Below are 21,802 nucleotides of genomic sequence, written 5' to 3' on the forward strand. Positions count from 1 at the left end.
GTTTTCACTAAACCTCCTTTCTGAAATGGGCCCCAGAAGCTGAAGGAATGATGTGTTTCCCTGCCTTATTAAGGTTTAACAACATTTGCTTATTATATCCTCAGTGGGGGGAGAGTTTGTTTTTTGTTCTGATTTTGTTTCAGTTTCATTATTGTTCCCCTTTCTGGTAATATTTTATATTTCCAGTAAATCACATGGGACCAAGTCTGCATAACTGCAAGAACATTATATGTCTGACACTCAGTTTGCAATTGAAAACAAACTTTTTGCATTACACGCAACAATTAAAACTCACAGCTTTTGTATTTCATTGACAAATACTGAAAAAGAAACGTAAAAGTTGCTACACTTTCTTGCAAAAAGTGATCAGGTGTGAAAACACTCCTGACTCCTTTGTTGACTAAGAAATCATAGATTAAGCACTTGGGCTTCAGGGTGGCTTTCTTCAGTTAATCAAAGATTTGGATTGAAAGTGAGAGGAAAGAGTGAGAGTTTGAAGAAGAGGAAAGAGTGAGAGGAATAGTGAGAGAGGAAGAGAAGTGAGAGTTAGCTAAAGTTCAAAGTTCATCCCAAAGTTAAATACAATGATTTTTTTGGACAGTAAAATAATGAAAAAGCTTTTCGACAATGAAAAGCTATTTTTAAATATAAGTCCATGAATAAATCAAGTAAAGTTACCTAAATTATTTAAACACGTCGCTTGAATTTATGAACGTAAATCAGAAACATTTATTTGAGGTTTGCAGTTAACTTCCTTTTTAACTTCTGTCTAATGTAGCTTGGTTATTATTGTATACAACTATAACAATAAGTACTGGCATTTGCAAAATTACTGCTCTTTCATTGATGTCTTTTGTCGTGACGCATCGCACCAGTCGCGTCCGGTGTAGACGTTTAGTTTGTATTATCATTTCCTGCTTCCTGTTGTTGTCCTTTGATTATTTTCCCAAGATGTTTCTTGTCTGCTTGTTTCCCTCGTTAGTTCTGTCTATTTAACCCCAGTGTTTGCCTTTTCATTACATTACATTTATTAATTTTGCAGACACTTTTATCCAAAGCAACTTACAAGTAGGAGAGCATAAACATTTTGTCAACACGCTAAACATACCGTTAGTTTACAAGGCCATGCTACTAGGAGGATTAAAGCTGACTCAGTTGTTGATGTTTTAAGTTCTTGATCTCATGGATTACTTTGTTTCTTGTTATTTTGTTTTATTATACCCTATCTGCACATGGATCCGCTCCCTGCCTGGATTCTATGTTACATGTATATTGTTTGTTGTTGCAGAAGCAAACCACTCAACTCAGCAAGAGATGTATTGTATGCCTTTGACACCATTACAGTATTCCCTAACTACAAAGATCCTAATAAGAAGACAGGCTATGTAAGTACCTCTGCTTGGGCTTTGGTAAAGAAGTTTACAAAAACAAAAAAATCATAAATCAATTTTCATTGTCTTTATTTATTTTTAAAAAGAAAAATACAGTAATGCACAGAAAAACATGGGTTTCATTATGAATCATCTGAAGGCCACCCTGTAAAATGCCCATTGGGTGGATGGTGATCCTAGCATGGGAGAACTTGTCTTGTTTAAAATTTGTACTCAAGAGATGTTTCATTATTTAAAAAATTTATTTGAATTTATAATTGCAGTGGTAACCAATGAAAGACATGCACTTTCCAATAAATCTAATTCAATAAATGCCTTTATTGAAATTTGCTATATTTAATTAGCATTAAATAAAAATTCTGGGAGCCTGATATAAGGGTTAACGTTATCATTATAAAGATTTCAATGTTTGCACTTATGATTAAAAACTTCTCAACACCTTTAGTTATTAAAATAAAAAACACAGTGTTTGTAAAATAAACACTTTGGTCAGTGTTGGTTCAACACTAGCAAAGATGGACAAATATGTTCACCCGGAAAGTGATCATTTTAACACCGTGGTGACAAATCTCCCAACATATTTTTGATCCTTTTTACAGTTATCTTTCAGTGGGATTTGATTCCCGATGTTTTGCTTAGATCTTTGTCAAGCTTGCTATAATTTTATGGCAGCACAAATACAGCTGACCTATAAGCTTTCCAAAAAAAACATGCTCAGGGGAGTTCAGGGCACTTAAGAATTTCTTATAAAACACATGGTCTATCAGAAGCCCAAGCTTTCCTGTAAATCACATGGGTGTGATCAGTCTATAAAACGCTTCATGATCTAATTCGAGTCATTTTAGATTTATTCGAAGAAGGAATCACAAGTAATTGTAAGTTTATTTTTCAACTCTGTAATCCTTTTCTTCTCTCTGTTGATGTCTTTTTGAGTAACATGTTTATTTAAGAACACAGGTTTGTACCTTGGCGATTCAACTTGGAACCAGTCATGGCAGAATTTTCCTCATTCTCTACAAGGTAGGGCTTAAACATTATGTGGTCAAATATTGTATTTTGATTGTACATTACAGTGTTTCTCAGCTGGTGGGTCGCAACCCAAAAGTGGTTTGTGCGTCCTCTGCGCAATCAGGGCTCAAGACTCCGACCAAAATGCTCGCAAATGAGATCGTTTTTTATGACGTGCGAGGTAAAATTTCACTGGGTCGCATTGGTGCGAGTGCGTAAAACATTTTTACATTTAATGTGATTTATTACGCGCTTGTGATAATTGCATGAAAGAGCGAGCAGAGAGCTCGTGCACTCCCCCTGTTTCCAAACTAAAGTGTGTGTTTGACTTCATTCGGTGTTGCGCAGACCGAATGGCATAAAAGCACTACAGGACAGAGCCCTGTGCTTTCACGGTATACATTGATGTAATTTTCCGATCGTTCTGCGCAGCGCGTAATGAAGTCGAACACGTCGGTTTCTGAACTGTCTCTCTCCCTCACACTGGAATCAGTGTTTCACGTGGCGCATCCGAAGAATATTTTTACCTGAATTACATCTGAAAGTGTACCGCTGAAAGGCATGTTGCCTTTTCTTCCCTGACAAGTGTTCCGCACATGCAGCTGACAAAGGAAACATCCTATCCAACGGAGTGTTTTCCGTGCTAACTTCTATCTTTTGCGATGTCCTAACAGCTGTGAAAAACAAAAAGCGCGTCAATGTCCACTAATGTCCGATTCGCGACCTGATGACTCATTTGAACCGATTCATTTTGTTGAAAACAACTCGTATATCAAACACTGAACTCACGTGACTCACTCCGAACTCATCAAATCAGTCACTTAAGTTATAACATCTCAGAACACAAGCGTGTGTAACCGGTTCTCATGGTTCTTAAATAATATTTTTTTACATTCGTAAGAATTTAAATTTCGTGTCTTTCTGTTTATTATTACCTATCCTAACAAAACACATACATATATTCATGCATTTTGATTTCAGTGGTGGGTGCACTCGTGTGATCCAAATATAGAGAAAAAAGGTTAGATTTAATTTCTAAATTTCACAATATGTTTTTATCGAACGAAATATACTGCATCAATCCATATTTGTTGCAGTTTAGACTTTCAAAAACAACATTTTCACTGCGGTGAAAAAAAACTTTGCTCTTCTGCTTGTCGGTGTCCTAAAACAGAGCACCGGACACAAAGCGAGGCACACACTTTTGGGTGCGGTCGTTCAGCTTTTGCAAAATTATACAAAAATGAAACACATCAATTATTTAATTTATTTTAAACAATCGTATTATGTATGCCCGTCTGAGTTCGCTTAGCACTTGGGGATGTGGTTGAGGATTTTGACGTTTTTTAGTGTGAAAACATTATAATATATGACAACAGACATTCAAACCTTCATTCTATAATCTCAATAGAAGCTTTGAATGTAAATATTTCATGGCAAAAATGACATTCAGCACAGTCTAATATGAGCAGTCAAAATGACCGCTATACGGCCCTTCTCGTAGTGATAGATTTCCGGGAGTTCTAGTGTTAATCAGTTGTCAGCAACAGGCTAGTGTTCCGAGATTTAAAAACATTACCCAATAAAACACTTCAAAAGGAACGAAGAATATGATTGGACCGAGGAGTCGAACTCCGGTCGTTAAAAGTTGTATTGCACTGCTACCGCGCGCACGCGGTCCACTGCGCTACCGAGGCTGGCAACTTCGTGAATGAAGTCAATGCACTTTACAGACATGAACTACTCTAAAAAAATATGCCGTTTGTGCACATATGATAAACGAAGAGGAGGATAAACGTGCCCAATAGAAAAATATCACATAATGAAAGTCTGAACATTATTCGCAATAAAGTTAAAAACAGGAAACGTTATTCAGATCGACATTCTACTAAACAGGTCTTTCGGTTCATTGGATGTGCTGGACTGTATAGAAAAGGCGGGGCTGAATTTAATTGTAACCGGGCTATATACAGTACAGTACATACATTGTTCAGTTATTTATGACTACGCCAATCCAAGTTATCCCAGCGGGGATTCCCGCAACAGCTATCCAAACAAATGAATGAAATTTAGGCCAGCAGTACTATAAAGCAATCAACACATTTATTTATCAAGTTGGTTCTATGTTGTGGTCAACGTCAGTCTGGACTTGGCCAAAGCTGGCACATACAATAACGTCAAATACAGAGGGTACAGACACTCTCAAAAGAAAATAATAAAAGGTACAACTCAGTTAAAAAAAAATTATGACCAAACTTAAGTGCAAAACAACTCAAATCTCACTTTGCCCCCACACGTCTACTTGAGTGTGACTAATTCCCCCCTCTATTGGCGATAAAAGGTATTACACACTGCAGATTTCCTCTGATCTGCTAGTCCAAACTATTAATGTGTTCATGAACCAACAACAAAATTAATAAACACAAAGAAACAAAATAAACAAACAAAACCAAATCTCAAAGGAATAAAAGGTAAGGAAAACCGTGATTTATCCAGCCAAAAACAGAAGCACTCTACAAAAACAAAAGAAAAATCTTAGATAAAAGGAATACTCCACACATCGGCCCATGCAACAAGGATTTAAAAAACACAATATTACAATTTCTTAAACATTTAAAACGTATTGTAATTCGTAGCCATTTAAAACATTTTGATTCATAACCATTCAGCAATCACTAAAATCATTAAACAAACAAAAGAATACCTTCCAATAGCTTTCAACTGCACCTGGAAACTCGAAGGATCACAAACACGTTTCATTCATTCCGTGCGGCGTGTCTCAGTGTTCCCCGCACTCGTATACGGCACCGGATACCGGGTGTTGTACAGTTGTTCAGCCCTTACGACTCACGGTCAGTATGAGTAACCGTACTGTTCCAACCACACACACATAAATACATACAATTAACCAAGGAAAGAATATGTATGGCGCTAATCTCATTCAACTCGCATATCTGTGCTGTACCAGAAAAGACGCGAAGTGTGAATCGGGCCAAAGTCTTGTTAGTTTGACAAACAGGTACGAGAAAGGTCCATGTATCTTTTGGTCATTTGTTTTTCAGTTTAAAATTGAACAAACGGGAGTGAGAAAACGGTTCAAGTGTTCAGGTAAACTTCAGGTGTGAAAAACGAACACACAGCTTGAAAAATCGACTTCCACACGTGGGCGGTATGAAACGCCCCCTTCCATTGATTGGGCAACCAAAGATCAGCAAGCGAGGAAGCGACATCCTCTGTTGTCCCTCGGTTCTATGAATGAAAATAATAAATAGTCCTCCGCTGCTATACAGTGGGGATTCTTAAAGTATGTTTCATTTCTCTCATTAAACAACCATCCACAAACCGTACAGGGCAGGTCCTAGACTGGACTTTCCTCATGCAACCTAACGCATTCATATATTTATATCACAAATATTAATGTAGTTCGAATCCGCATCTTTCTATCTCTCCAGAGTTAAATCTGCGTGGCAAAGCTGCGCGAGACACTGGACCGCACGAAGCGGATTCAAATACTTTCATAAAAATTTGCTGTGCTCCATTGTAATTTGACAATTAGCATTTATTTTTGTTTGATCATTTATATATAGCTTAAGATGGCTAGATGTATCCTTTTTTCACAAAGAAAAAATCATTCTATTTGCACATTAAAGCTTGTTGTTCTGCATTTATTAAAAAAAAAAGCATAGGTCAAAATAATAATAACCCAGTGATAACTTAATTAATTTGTATTTTTGGCAGCATTTCTCTCATTGTCCTCGTTCACATGTGCCAGTCGTAAATATCACAGTAAGAACGTTTAAAGAATCTTTAGCATACAATGAATGATTTTTTTATGTGGAATCTAAACAGTGAATGAGCCTTGATCAACATATCTGACAAATACGTCACTTTCGCTTTGACTACATCACTGCACTGTATATGCGTCCGCTGCGTACTGTCCAGTGTCTCGCGCAGCTTTGTCACGCAACAAAACTCAGAATTCGTCTCGGTTCACTTGATGGAATGTACACAGAAGCAAACTTGTGGGAAAAAATGTGTTAACCCAACAACCACAAACACAGCAATTTTGAAAGAAATAAAATATGAATCCGCTTCGTGCAGTCCAGTGTCTCGCGCAGCTTTTTCACGCAGATTTAACCCTGGAGAGCTAGAAAGATGCGGATGCGAACTACATTAATATTTGTGATATAAATATTTATATCAAATGCGCTAGGTTGCACAGAAGAAAGTCCAGTCTATAATCTGCCCTGTACGGTTTGTGGACGGTTGTTTAATGAGAGCAATGATACATACTTTAAGAATCCCCACTTTACCGCAGCGGAGGACTATTTATTCGGAACCGAGGGACAACCGAAGACATCGCTTACTGACCTTTGATTGGCCAATCAGAGGAAGGGGGCGTTTCATACCGCCCACATGTGAAAAACTTGTTTTCAAGTTGTGTATTCATTTTTTGTTATTGTTAACTGTTATTGACACCAGGCTCAGCGAACGCCAGGTCCTGGAATGCACCTATCTATGACGTCATTGATAGGTTGAACTCCGCCTCCATAGAAAAATATCAACGACTACTTCTCTAGCCCCGCTCACTGGTTCGCACATGACAGTACTGAAGTAACACAATTTGCGCAGAACCAGATAGAGCGAGCAAGCCATAAACATGCCGTTAAAGATCGCAAAATATTGTGGAGTCAGTGCCTGGTTGTGGAAGAGCACAGTCGCTGCATAACCTTCCTTCAGATTCCGACATTAGTAATGCGTGGTTAAAGTTAATTTTTAAAGACTACCCAGCTCACGTGGGTAAAACATTACCTTTGTGAACAAGACAGAGGTCGACGATGGATTTGCGGAGAGACTAATATTAAAAAGCAGTGCTATGCAGTCAATATTGGATCCGATAGGAATGGCGCAGCAATCTTAAGTGAGTAGTAGTACAACATATTTGTACAATGCGTCACTATTGCATTGTTAGAGATCACTTGATATGCTCTGAGCACTATTCGCACAGGATTAGTGTTACATGGGGACCTGCAGAGGTTGTCTGTGATCTTAATACTGTGCGAATTGGCCATGTCTGTAATTTGTAAAGTTGACCTACCATATTTTGATGAACACCGAGGTCATGTGATAATATTGTGTGATTTGGAGGGCTCATATATAATTTTTCAAGGTTTTATCCACCGTTTGCGAATAATGGAGGCTGTTTGAAGTGTTTTGGTATTATTTTGGGTGCTGGGTCATATCCATAAGTTACCGGGAGTCTCCCGTTTGTTTATTTATCATGGAAACTCTCGTAACATTTGAGATTCGCGATCGCGGTGATCTTATGTCTGTTTCGCGATCACTGGTCTCAAATGCTGACAGGTACGGTCATATATCATTAAACACCATACAACTATAGGCTATACAAACTATACGCAAAGCCTTGCCATCACATCCGGGAAATAAATCGGTAAATTTGAGTAAAATCACAGGCTTCATTTATCCCTTGCGAATGCGCCACATGAAATACAGATGTGGGGAGGTCATTTCTAAATCACATGAGGTCCCCAGATAATACTAATCCTCTGCGAATAGGGCGAGTGTGTAACCTAACAACCTAACATTACGTGTCTAACCAAATTCACAGAAGGCTCCAACTACGCAAACTGCTATCCAATCATAGCAGTGGGCGTTAACTTCCAAGTCTTCATGGCGGAACGGCCATTCAAACCGATCGTTTGTCAAGCAGGCCTCAAAACCCGGGTAGAAAATAGCCTATTACTTTTTGATTTTGATGTTTCTGAATGTAAAAACCACACGAACGTAATAACTAGACCTCATACAACAGTATAAAACAATAAACAAGAACAGTTCATCACACCTTTAAATAACAGAAAAAATAGGGATGCACCAAAATGAAAATTCTTGGCCGAAGCTGAATAAAAATGAAACACTTCGAACATCGAACATGTCTTTGCCCATTTCTTCTATTTATTTAGCCAATTTTTTCACTATTGCATAAACTGAATGGTCAAAATGTGCTTTTCATATTTTGTCTTGCTTTTCAATATAATAAAATATAACTTAAAATAAAATTGAACAAAACAAGTAGGCTAACGTTAAATAAAAAAATGTAAAAAAAAATACTCCGAAAGTTCCGTGCTGTGTCTTTCTGTGACACTTAAAAATGCTTCACACACTGCCGACACGTTTGCTGCATAAATAAAGCGCAGGCAGCGTTGCTCTCTCTCTCTAAATAATAATAAAATTAGGCTATATGTTATCTCTCTTTCTAAAGCTAGCTTCCTAGAATACAATTTTTAGAATCTGAATATTTTGCTGTTTGAATAGTTTTTTAATTGTTCTTTTTATATACTCCTTTTATTTTTATGCAGTTATGAAGACTTATCTCAACGGAATATCTCAATGGAAGACAAATTAAGTGAAATTCTTAAAAACAGTAAAATTATAAAAGGTCCCACAACAAGATATATACTCAACACAACAAAGCTAACTGAGGGAAAAAATCTGAGAAAAGAGAGAATTGGGGAAGTAGATGATGAAAAACCTCATAAGGTCATACTGCTGGTTGGAGAAACAGGATCAGGGAAAACCACTCTCATCAGTGCAATGGTCAACTACCTCATGGGTGTTAGATGGGAGCACAAAATGTGGCTGGAGGTTGCTGAGACATCTTGCGACCAATCACAGTCTCAGACAACAGCAGTAACATTTCTTGAGGTTTTTGCACAAGACAGTCCATTCAACCTCAAAATTATTGACACCCCAGGATTTGGTGACACAGATGGCAACGATAAAGATGCCAATGTAGCTGAAGCTTTGCAGGAGTTGTTCAGATCCAAGGACGGGATTCATGAAATTCATGCAGTGTGTCTTGTACTGAAGGCTACAGATGCTCGCCTTCATGACAGACAGCGGTATATTTTGGATGAAGTTCTGTCATTATTTGGCAAGGACATAGAAAAACATATTCTAATACTCCTCACAAACGCTACTGAATCTGTACCCAAAAGAGCTCTTAATTTAATTAAACAAACCAAGATTCCATGTGCAAAAAAGAATGATAAAGAACCTGTATATATGAAGTTTGACAACTGTCAGAGTGAGTGTTGTGATGAAGAAGACAGAGAGAGTTACAAATCATCATGGGATCGTGGAAATACAAACATGAAGCAATTCTTTGATTATTTGAATGGGATAAACCCAAAAAGTTTACATATGACTGAAGGTGTGCTGAGAAGCCGAAAGCAACTGGACGCTAGTGTCAATAATTTAAAGGAGCGAATCGTGTAGGCAGAACTCAAAACAAAAGAGTGTGAGCAAACAGAAGCAGCAATGCAAGAATATGAAAAATACGAAGGAAAACTGAAGAACTTTGAGAAAGAATTTGATGAACCTTATAAAGAATTGGTCTCAATAAATGCGTCATGGTGGCACATGAGCAAACAGGCGACCTACTGCACAGTGTGTAAAGAAAACTGCCACTATCCAGGATGCTGGTGGGTCAATAATCTCTCATGGTGTAGTGTGATGTCAAATGAGGGAAAGTGCACCGTCTGCTCAGGAAAGTGTGACCACACTGAACATGTAAAAGATAATAAAATATATGAAATAAAGACAAGAAAAATAACAAAAACAGATAAAGATCTTAAAAAGAAATTTGATGAATATAAAGAAAAAAAGAGTTTGATGAGCAACCTAAAGAGTGAGATAGAAAAGTTTAAAGAAGAGAAGATCAGGTTTGTGGAAGAGTGTTATCACTGTTTAGAGAAGTTAATGGAAACTGCATTAAAATCTACCAGCATGTCCTGTTTCATACATCTGGAATTAATGATTGAGAGATTGAAAGAAACTGGAAATCAAGAAAGAGTTAAAAAACTTGAAGAACTTAAGAAGAAAGCTGAGGTGGAAAACCCAGGACTATTAAGAAGTGCATGGATGTATGTAAATAGTAGATAAACAAAAGACTAGAAGTATTGTGTCTGTATAGTGTATACATTGTCCAATAACTCCCAAATATCTCCCAATCTCACTGGCCTTCAGAACGATAACGGCAAATTCGCCCATATACCTTTACTCATTGCTCCAGGTCTACATCCCCTCCCGTCATCTTCGGTCTGAAAATGAGAGACCCCTGTTTGTTCCATCACAGCGAGGCACCAAATCGCCTTCAGAAACATTCACTCATTCGGTTCCCCTGTGGTGGAATGAACTGCCAGCCTCCACCCAAACTGCAGCTCAAAACACACCTGTTCTGCATTTATTTGACTAAACAATAACTCTGTCTGTATGTATTTTTGTCAATTTTTTTATTTTTGTTCATTCTATCCTTTGCTTACTCCAGCTTTTGAAAAAAGCATCTGCCAAATGAATAAATCTAAATATATGTAAATGTTAATAGCCATGAGTTTGTTAGACCCCTTTTACTATGTACTGTAATAGCTGTGTAAACAATATACTAAACTATACCCATGCCATGTGTAAAAAAAAACATCATATAGTATCAATATAATAGTGACTGACAACATGTCTTGTGTATACTGTATATGGCAAAATATAGCATGTCTTCTTTGTCGTATTTGTAAAGAAATATTTGTGGTAAAACAAAAACAGTGTAGCTTAACAGTTGTGTTTGCTCTTCTAAACATTTCAAGAACATTATATGGCTGTATGTACAGTATTTGTAAATTGTATAATCAATGAACACGTACAATATACTTGTATTTTGGAACAATCTTTTATTGTTTTGAGAGCATTAACCTTACTTAAGAAATTTGAAAAATTATTAGGGAGTAACTGTTAATAAAAGAAAATAAAAGTACAGGAAAATGCAATTGTATTTGTCATAATTTGTATGCATAAATAAACGTACAGAGTAATAACACAATAAACCAATGACTGCAACTGTATATATGGTATATGTAATAGAGAAATATAGTATTCATGATTTTTAGTCAAATTATTTCAAATCAATCATTATGGCTCAAGCATTAAACCTTAATTCAGTTATATGTTACTACTGAAGTTACATAAGTTGCAGTCCATACAACCAAAATTCCCTGCACATTCAATATCGACGTTTGTGTTGTTCCAAAACTAGAAGACAGACGGACAAAATCAATTATTTGTTAATTACAGCCATTCAGACAGTGACATCTTAACAGTACAATGGCCAGGGCATATGGCAAGCCGAATTAGCTTAAATTGTCCCAAGCGTTACTCGTCGTAATTGCATTTTTACTAGTAAGAATTAAATTAGAGAGCTCTATAATTCCATTTTTACTAATAACAATTACGATTAAAGAGCTCTAAAATTCAATTTTTACTAGTAACAATTATGATTAGAGAGATCTCTAAATGAATTAGCTCTATGGAAAGCCAAATTAGCCTAAATTGTCCCCAGCGTTACTCATTGTAATTGCATTTTTACTAGTAAGAATTAAATTAGAGAGCTCTATAATTCCATTTTTACTAATAACAATTACGATTAGAGAGCTCTGTAATTCAATTCTTACTAGTAACAATTATGATTAAAGAGCTCTCTAAATGAATTAGAGAGCTCTGCAATTGCATTTTTACTAGTAAGAATTGAATTACAGAGCTCTCTAATTTCATACTTACTAGGAATAATTCAGTTTATAGAGCTCTCTAATTAAATTCTTACTAGTAAACATTTAATTGCAGGATCACTAATTCAATTGTTACTAGTAAAAATACAATTGCAGATCTCTCTTATTCCAATAGAGAGCTCTCTAATCAAGGGCATAGCTACATGGTGGCGATGGGTGGCCACGGCTACCACTGAATGATGGATGGCCACCTATCTGGCCACCTCTGTTGTAAGATGTGTGTCGGAGTTTACGCAGTTCTGCGCAGATCATTTAGCGTATGCACTGAAAGTAACGCGAGAACATTACTCTCGCATTAATATGATGTCGTACGCTGACGCACTGACGCAAAACAGTCTGAGCGCTATAGCTGAACAGCTGCTAACCGCTTCGTGACAGTGTACTATCTGTGTACCATGGAAGTTCATCGCGAGCAGAATGATCAGGTCAGTAAAATCAGTCTTGTTTAACTGGATTTTCATTCATTAATTACATTTCCCGAAAGTTTAAGTTGGGGTACTGCAATGTTTATTTTCTATAAAAAATGCTAACTTACTGCAAATGATAGCTAGCAAATTATTTTAAAATAATGTTAGCACATGAAAGCATTGCAAATAAATGGTTTACTTTACGTTCGTTGTGTATGTTTTTGACCACTATGTGTACTGAAGAATTAGTGTAAATTACAGTAGAAGTTAAAGAATTTCTGTCTGTAAGTATTTTTGGTCACCGTAATAAAATCACTGGGTCTTACCTGGCCACCTCTAAAAAAAAGTTCTGGCTACGCCCCTGTTTTTATGTAAATCGTTTTAGTCCATCGGAAGTTCAGCCGCAGCCTATGGCGACCAGTGGTGGTATTGCACATAAGGGCATCTGCATAAGTTTTCAGTGACGTGTGCCAAGTTGCCAAGTGCCAACCATATGTAAATATGTAGGCAGTCATTTCTAGGCAATGTAGCAATGTGTACAGTAACTGAAAAAATTCACGTACGCGCGCACGTCAGTGATCCTGTCCGAGCGATGTATCTGACAGCAGATAGGCTACCCGTTTAAATTCATTGTGAGAGAAGCTCGTTTTTCACTTTGATGTGAAAAAAATGTGCACTTTTGTTTGCACTGTTCATAAAAATATTAAACAAACACAAAACATTTCACAGACAACTTTACATATACACTGCACATATGGTAGACAAAATTCGAAAGTTATATTCTGGTTTTCTGCTAATCGCCGCGTTCTTGGCCCCATTTACCGCACATCCACAGCACATACTCCCGAACTTAAAATAAAAAACATGGTTCCTTTTATAACACCAATCTATACCATTCTTATAAATACACACATCCCACACGCGCACACACACACACACATCCCACACGCGCACACACACACACACGCGCACACACACACACACACACACACGCACACACACACACACACACACACACCTGTAGTACGCGTGGATCTAAAACTTCGGCGTACCGGGGCTCTGACACCAGATGCAAAAAGGAACTGGAGGTCTCATCCACCATACTACGTTGGGCTATTTATAGCATCAAATAACTATATGCTCTGCCCCAAGCACATTTACGCATTTGGCAGACGTTTTATCCAAAGCGACTTGCATTGCATTATAGGCTACTACACATTTGTTTCTAATTGTGTGCAATCCACTGGGATCGAACATATAACTTTGGCGTTGCTAGCGCCATCCTCTAACCACTGAGCCACAGGAAACCTTTACTGGCCACACAGGCTATAGCAGCGTTTCTGATGAATGGCTCTTCTGTCGATGTATGATGTCTTTCTAAACAGCGCGTGAGTGTGCAATAATCTCAGACAATTTAACTAATCGTACACAACACGTGCGTTCGAAGAACCGAATAGATCATAATTCGCGCGATAATATCACTTTGGATGTGTCATTTGATCTTGGATGTAAAGGTACGAAGAACGGGCCCCAGATCTCAAACAAACGGACCGAGCGCAGATTATGAAGATGAGGAATCTCTTACTGCCCTTCGGTTTCTTATTGTTCCTAAACGGTGAGTGCGATTTATTTGATTGAATCATCGGTTTAAGTTTCATTTTAAATAAAAAAACGAAATATATCCTCCCATTTTCCATATATAAATTGCACTGTATCATAAACTATTTCACAAACAGACTTTACGAACAGTATTTTGATGTGTACATTGTGTACAGACCATCTAGATTATCGAAAATAAAGCAAAATATTGCGCATCTTTTTTGATGTTTCGCGAACACAAACTCTTCAAGCAGAAGCAATAAAACAACTTAAAATGAACACAGAATTACACTTGCGTCTGTTTAAAAGTGGTGGCTTTTATGTTTGTTTGTGGGCATTCGGGTGGGGCTCAGAAGCATCTGGCTACTGTCATCCACACAATGTCTTCTAGAGATGAGCACACTGTGTGGTTTTCTTATGTTAAATACGAGGTGAGGTCAGCGATGAAGATATAGGCTATAGTTTAATTATCTTCTATACATTCTTTAATTCTTCATATATACATTCTATATATATATGAACATATATAATTCATAAACAGTGTGAATGAGTTCTGATGTTCTTCTGTATGTGCGATCTTACTGCTCTCTTGTGGACAGAACATGTCAAAAGGCAAATAAAAAAAATAAGAAGATATTTTGAAGAATGTTGTTAACAGTGCTGTTCTACCAGCTTTTTTCAAAATATCTTCTTTTGTGTTCAGCAGAAGAAAGAAAGTCATGCAGGTTTGAAATGACGAGAGGGCGTGCAAATGATGACAGAATTTTAATTTTGAAGGTGAACTGCTCCTTTAAATACGTTTAACACGAGATATCAAGTTAAATCAAATTAAACGCTCTAAAAATAATGGCGCTACAGTATATAGCACTTAAATTTGGGTGGGGCTCAGGATCTGGCTACTGTCATTCACATACAGGTTTGTGATATGATTTTACGACAAATAGCCCTACAGCCGTCAAACGTGATTGATTTTTTTGTAGTGGCCCAAAGCACACCTACACATTTCATACAGACTTAATAATAAACCGTTTACGTTTGTGTCTGTAGGTGTGTTTGCTGTTGATGAAGTTGAAGCCGCGGTGATCAAGGGAGATTCTCTCACTTTATACATCGATGCTGTGGAAACACGGAAAGCTGCTGACCTGCTCTGGACGTTTAATGGTGATAGAGCAATCATAGCAAAGATCGACAGAGAAACAAACACGGTCTCGGTTGCTGGGAATGATGACGGGAGGTTCAGAGGCAGACTGAAGATGGATGATCAGACTGGATCTCTCACCATCACAAACATTAAAGACGCAGACGCTGGACTTTATCAGCTACAGATCAGCAGCAGTACTGTGAAATACAAGAGATTCAGTGTTACGGTTAATGGTGAGTGGTCCAAGTTTTCCAGAGTAATAAATATCTGGATGCATTGTCTTTTAATCGCTTGAAATCTCAATAGTTGTTGCATGCAAAGACATGTGGTGCATTCGATGCTAAAAACGCTACAAGGTGCACAGCAGGTGAATTGGGACTCATCAAATGAGATTTATGGAGGTGAGTAAACATATTGCAAGAACTTTCATTTTTCTGTAGACTTCTATTTGGAAAACAGAACAGACTTTAAATTGCAAACAGAACATTGGACATAAAAATGAAAATAACCACATCACCATGTACTGTATATTTTGTAAAATGACAGACAGCGTTTGATCTGTACCGAAACCATCTCTGTTTGTTTTCCGTGTGCTTGTTGTTGAGACAGAAGTGAACAGGATATCCGTGAATGGACACTTTGTCACGCTACAAACTGGCGTTCAAATGCGGACGGATGATGAGATACTGTGGAACTTTCAAGCCACGCTGATTGCAAACTTAACTGGCCCTGTTGACTCCAGATTCATGAACAGTGATGTGAATCGCGAGACTGGAGACCTCAACATCACAAACATCAGGTCCAACCAGTCGGGAGTTTATGAAATGAAGATCAACGGCAGAGGTTTGATCTTACACAGGACTTTGTGCATCAACGTTAGTGGTGAGTGATTTGTTTTTTATGTTGTACGTAGTTCACACTCAATGTAAATATACTTAAAATAATCGTAAGTACTTGCATAATTTTTAGCTCTGATAGCACACAACATCTGGCGGACGTCTATTTGACGTCTGCATTTACATCTGGAAGACATCTGCAATACGTCTCGGAGACGTCTTCTGCCAGAGGTCATATAGACATCTATCAGACGTCTGTAAGATGTTTATGATTTAGAATGGATGTATAACTGCTCTTTATAAGATGTTTAGCAGATGTTTTTAAACAGCAGATGTTTTACAGACCTGCAGATCTTTAGCAGACGTGATACAGACGTACCTGTGCTAGCTGTGTATACCAATTAACTGACAAAGTTTCTAATTCAGTTTTTTTATTGCATAGCCTACACGGTGTTGATCTGTCGTAACCACACACACAATATGCCTTGATGTATCTTCATTTCCGACAACATACAGTTTAATCATTCTTTATTAGTGTCTATTGGGAAAGTCACCATGAAATCAAAGTGCTCCTTTTTTTAATGGAATATCGCAATGTTTATTATAAATTTGCAAGGTAGTTATTTTTTTATTTACGTGCCTTTATAATAGCTGCGATTCTGTGAGCTTCAAGACTGTAATGTAAGTTTGTCTTAATATATATGTGATATGGATAAACAGTCCTCATAAACATCTGTAGCCTCGCTTGAAATGAGGGAAGGTTTTGGATCCGGAAATGGTCTTCCTTGCATCACAACTTGACAGGCGGAGGGCCAGCCATCCAGCTTCCAAAAATCCAATCAAATCTCGAAGGATGGCATCAGGCCCCGCCCTTTTTTTTCACATTCAAGAAGCCATTACACTTTCATGACGACTTGAGTGTAAGATCAAAACTCTGTCATCGTTTATTCACATTCCTTCCACTCCTGTGGAACACAAAGGAAGATATTTTGAGAAATGTCTCTGTGGTTTTGTGTTCATACAAGTCAATGGGGATCAGTGTTATCAACGTTCTTCAAAATATCTTCTTTTGTGTTCCAAAATTCAAGATGTGAAATTCAATTCCAGAAATGCATACATTTTAGTAAGAAGCTTTCTGTTTACTAAAATGACCGACATTAAATGATAAAAGTTGAATCTCTTGAAAACTTTTTGTTCTCTGTGTGTATTTGTCGTTGTGACAGGTGACGTGAAGTCAGTGCCAGTGAAGATGGGCGAATCTGTCATTCTGCACACTGCTACTGAAACACAGACGGATGATGTGATACTGTGGAAGTTTAAAGACACGGTCATAGCTCAATTCAACAGAGCATCAAATCACGTCTTATATGATGGTGATGATGGGAGATTCAGAGGCAGACTGCAATTGGATTGGGTTGGATCGCTTACTATCAGAAACGTTAAAACTGAAGACTCAGGAATTTACGAAGTACACGTCGATAGGAGCAAATGCATCATTCACAAGATATTCAGGGTTGTTGTCAAAGGTGAGTATCTTGTTATTATATCAGTCCCTGCATCGGAGATACTGTGACATTATTCGCTGAATTAGACAAAGTAGATTCTTATCAATCATTACAAATGTATCACTCACACTTGAAAAACTGTTGTTTAGTTTTAAATGTAATACATTTCCTGACCTATATTTACATTTAAAACTACATTTAAATGAGTGTATTAAAATAAATGTGTTTGTTCTAGTATAAACTTACATCATCAATTAGCCTATCAATGATATTATCAATGATCACATTGAGTTATTAGCTTCATCTTGTGCAATTTAATTAAAGTCAAAGACTGTTCTTTACTTGCTGATTAATGTATTTGTGTAAATATTTAAATAATTCAAATGATTTTTGAATGCATGATGCCTAATAGAACTTAAACCGCATACAAAAAACCTTGACATTATTAGATACTAAAGCAGAAAAGTGATTATTTTGAGCGCATGTCTTGTCCTTATTAGTGAAAAAATATCAATTGTATTAGCAATTCGAGCACCTATAATTGTTTCTTGGATCAAGTGATGACGAGTGTATTTCAAGTGGTCTGTGAGTTTTAAAGTAAAATGTAAAAAAATATTACAATTGCCCCCGGTCTCCCCTACTTTTAATTTATCTAGCGTTTTGAATTTGGCCGCACCTCAGCTCATGTGACTTTATGGTACAGAATAGTATGAAATCCCAGTGGAAGAAGCAGACCACCTGGATGTCTCTCACGTACTGTTTTTGGTAGTAGTAATATATAAACGCTTCTCAAGTCGTTTGGTCTGTGTAGCCTATAGGAATGTGGCATGCCAAAATTGTACCCTAACACAATAAAACAACCAAAAGTAGACCAAATGTCAATTGTATTTGAAAATGCAGTTTCCTTCATAGTTTTTCCATAGATTTAAGTAATGTATAGATGTTTGACTATAAAAACAAATCATGCATTCTATCACACAAGGGTTAAAACATTTAAATAGCCATCAAATAGTAGAAAATGTGGTTAAAATAAGCAGTTGTATGTTAGTTGATATTACTCTAAGCACTGCTATTTGATTTGTAATCAAGATGTGCTCATTTAATTCAAGTTTACACTCATTCACTTACTCATTACTATCGTGCTATTGCCTCAACGAGGGACTGTATTTGATGAATATTTGACCTATTATTCAGTAGACGTTTTGAATGAGGTACTTGGCTTTGGCAAGATCTTTACTAAATCATGTCTCTCTTGAACCGTTACAGAAATCCAGTGTGAGTCGCAGTGGAAGAATTTTGGTCTAGTTGTATTGGGATCAGTGATTGGGATGATTATCTGTTTTTTTTTAAAGAAAATTTGTAAGTAACATTCAAAATGTATTTATATTGTCATACATTTATTAGTTTATTTTAATACTATTGCTACAGTAATGTGTTTAATTCCAAGTTCAGTGTTACAATTTTATAGCAAGCACAAAACATCATCATGAATAGGTCAGAAACTGTTCTCACAAATATGATGTCGCAGAAGTTCAACAGTGGCAGATTATAGACCGTTGGCCCCAAATTAACTTCCGGTTAAGAGCTAAAAATTGCTAAATAAACCTACACACTCCTGTTGATTGTCTTATTTTGCAGAATGTCTCTACCACGTTTTATCTTTGTGTTTGTAGTATCACACCTTGTAGATCATATGATCTGTAAACCCTTATGATTTTTTAAGGCTCGTAGGGACTGCAAGGAGCTTCTGCCTGGCTGGTTGCCTCTAAAAACACTTCCATGTCCTTTGAAGTCCTGCTCGCAAATGTCTCCTGGTCCATCACCTTGTTTTATTATCCAACTTGGGCCTGAACTGATGAGGGAGAACTGACGCTACTGTTATTACTGTTAATGTGTCTGACGCAGAGCCACTCCGAGTGAGGTAAACTGCTAATCAGTCCGGTGTTCTATCCCTCGCCATAGTAGAGGGCTTCGGCTTTACATTGTACAACTTAAAAAAGGACGCCAAATATATGATGGACAAACCCACAGGAAGCAGAATAACAAACACGTGTAACAATAATAACATTGTTTACTTAAGCACCATGGACAGCGTCTGGGATTTTTACACAGCCGTTTTAAGGGCTTCATAGATGAGGCTTGAGGAAGACGGCTACAAATGTGTATTTATTATATATGATCTGAATCTGAAGTGAAACTGGGACTTTCTTATTGACAGAGACTGAATAACAAAAATGACAGTGTATATGTCAGTCCCGTCTGCCCCCTGTCCGTTCCCATGCCTGTTTCTCCATTGCTTTCCCCAAGGACTTCATCGCCCACGATCCTTCATGCTCCCTCACCTGGCCCTCGTCAGTCATCACCCTCACCTGCACAACCCTCGTTATCAGGATTGCATTTATATACTCACTCAGTTGTCTGGGGTGCTTCTCAATATGCCTCCTCGTTTCCTCGCTCCTCCGTCCTCCATCCTATGACCCGGAAACCCATCGAGCACAGCCATCTTTAAGGACGTCTCAATTCTCTAATTGCACCGGGAGGAGGCGAGGATCGAGGAGGCTTTCTGAGGAGTCATGAGCGAGGATACACAGGTGTTTCCTTTGCGGAAGTGTTTTATCCACTAAACCTGACGCGCGTATTATTCTCCTCCCCCTGCACATCGTCACATCTTTAGATCATACTCAAACATGCATAAATGTGATAATTACGCTTTTTTGTAAATATATATCTATTTCAGACAGTATAGTTAATATTCATAAAGTTAATATATTAATAATATTTATGTATAACTTATTTGATAAACCTAAATTTCTGACCACTTTTATGCATGTTTATAACTTATTTTATTGTAGTGGTGATTATGAAATCTGCCTAAAGTATGTTTTTAACTTTATTTTTTATATTTCCAATGTGCAATGTTTACAGTCGTCATTAATTGACGTCGCTTTGAATCCAGCGGCATGGCGAAGGTTTAAGCGCGTTCGGTCTTTTCAGGCACTTTGTTTTAACATTATGTAATTTTATCTGACTCCAAAAGATAAAAAACTATATATTTTTATATAATTGTATTGACTATTTGAACATCCGGGTTGACTGTTTCGTAAGATTATATTCAGACGTTTAAGATTAAATCAATTCATTAATCAATTTGCACATACACATAATCTTACAACAACTCTGGATCAATTCAAACACAATTTAATTACAATTACAATGTATTTGTCAGGTAAGAGATAATCCCAGCTAACACTGTTACGTTGTGACGACCTGCTGCGTTTCCCAAAAGCATCGTAAGCCTAAATTGATCGTAAAAACGATCGTACGAGTGATCTTAATATTACAGTCTGTTTCCCAAAAGCATCGTAACTTAAGTAGCACTTGAAAATCATCGTAGATCTACGAGTGCTCTGGAGTAATCGTAAAGGCCTAAGTGCATCGTAAAGCAGATTTATGAGGTCATCTACCTGCAGGACAACCGGAGTATTGCGCTTAAACATGCCTATATGTGATTTATCGGCCCGGTTTCATAGACGAGGCTTAGCCTAAGCCTAAGGAATATGCCTTAGTTCAGTTAGGCTATTTAGGTCGCTTTTATTAAAATGCCTTATATTATATGTGCATCATGAGACAAAACAATGGCACTGGCATATTTGAAGATATGTCAGGGCAAGTTATTTTCAGTTGAGACAGCTCAAAATTCATTTTAGTCTGGGACTAGTCATAAGCCTTGTCTGTGAAACCAGGGCATCATGTTTTTATTTAGTTTGTTTGTTTAAATCTTTAAAATTACTAAACCAAATTTATAAAAAGTACAGTACAATAAAAATTAAATGACTGAACATACATTAATACAGTAAAGAATAAAAAAACATATAGTATGGGCAAGTTGTTGGTTCTAACAAGGGATGCATGTTTGTTGCTGGATTGCTGTATTACTCCACATTTTATGCAAAGTAAAAATGCTGTGTTTAAAAGAGAAATGGTCAAATTGCTTATTTGGTGGTCAGTGTCTGTCTTTCTGCTGCTGTTTAGTTTTAAGAAACTGAATGCCTGATTTGCTGAGAAATTGGATTGATTAGCTTCATCGTTCTCTAATTGAAAGGTTCATATTCATAATGTACACACTTTGTGCTTTTTATTAATAAAGTGCTGGTAATGTATGTGTACAATAAACATTTTGTTTGGAGCTAGAAAACTAGATTATACATAGGCCCTAAAAACATCTTTGCCACCTCCACACCACCCAAAAGTGTAATAAAGTGTGGTTCAGCAAACACATACTG

General features: G+C 37.2%; 2 protein-coding genes across 3 annotated transcripts; both read left to right on the forward strand.

Annotated features, from left to right (window-relative positions):
- Positions 1–1,176: 1,176 nt before the first annotated feature.
- Positions 1,177–21,711, forward strand: LOC130548394 (uncharacterized). Of its 2 annotated transcripts, XM_057325136.1 has the most exons (7): positions 1,177–1,385; positions 2,342–2,411; positions 15,085–15,411; positions 15,788–16,060; positions 17,238–17,540; positions 18,786–18,878; positions 19,243–21,711. In XM_057325136.1, the coding sequence occupies exons 1-7, from the start codon at positions 1,233–1,235 to the stop codon at positions 19,248–19,250; spliced, it is 1,227 nt and encodes a 408-aa protein (XP_057181119.1). In that variant the 5' UTR covers positions 1,177–1,232; the 3' UTR covers positions 19,251–21,711. The 2 variants fall into 2 exon arrangements, with proteins under 2 accessions (XP_057181119.1, XP_057181120.1); XM_057325137.1 differs by lacking the exons at positions 1,177–1,385; positions 2,342–2,411 and adding an exon at positions 13,759–14,053 and having other exon boundaries at positions 19,243–21,597.
- Positions 9,619–11,270, forward strand: LOC130548404 (uncharacterized). The gene has a single exon (XM_057325152.1). The coding sequence runs from the start codon at positions 9,738–9,740 to the stop codon at positions 10,359–10,361; it is 624 nt and encodes a 207-aa protein (XP_057181135.1). The 5' UTR covers positions 9,619–9,737; the 3' UTR covers positions 10,362–11,270.
- Positions 21,712–21,802: the final 91 nt, after the last annotated feature.

The sequence above is a fragment of the Triplophysa rosa genome, linkage group LG25, assembly GCF_024868665.1.
Source record: "Triplophysa rosa linkage group LG25, Trosa_1v2, whole genome shotgun sequence".
Lineage (NCBI taxonomy): Eukaryota > Metazoa > Chordata > Actinopteri > Cypriniformes > Nemacheilidae > Triplophysa > Triplophysa rosa.

What these genes read in the sequence shown, in the direction of transcription:
- LOC130548394 (XM_057325136.1), top strand. Translation starts at nt 1,233, where the DNA reads ATGGATCCGCTCCCTGCCTGGATTCTATGTTACATGTATATTGTTTGT. An exon ending in ATTCAGTGTTACGGTTAATG is followed by an intron (nt 15,412 to 15,787) that starts GTGAGTGGTCCA and finishes TTGTTGAGACAG; the next exon opens with AAGTGAACAGGATATCCGTG. An exon ending in TTTGTGCATCAACGTTAGTG is followed by an intron (nt 16,061 to 17,237) that starts GTGAGTGATTTG and finishes TCGTTGTGACAG; the next exon opens with GTGACGTGAAGTCAGTGCCA.
- LOC130548404 (XM_057325152.1), top strand. Translation starts at nt 9,738, where the DNA reads ATGCAAGAATATGAAAAATACGAAGGAAAACTGAAGAACTTTGAGAAA.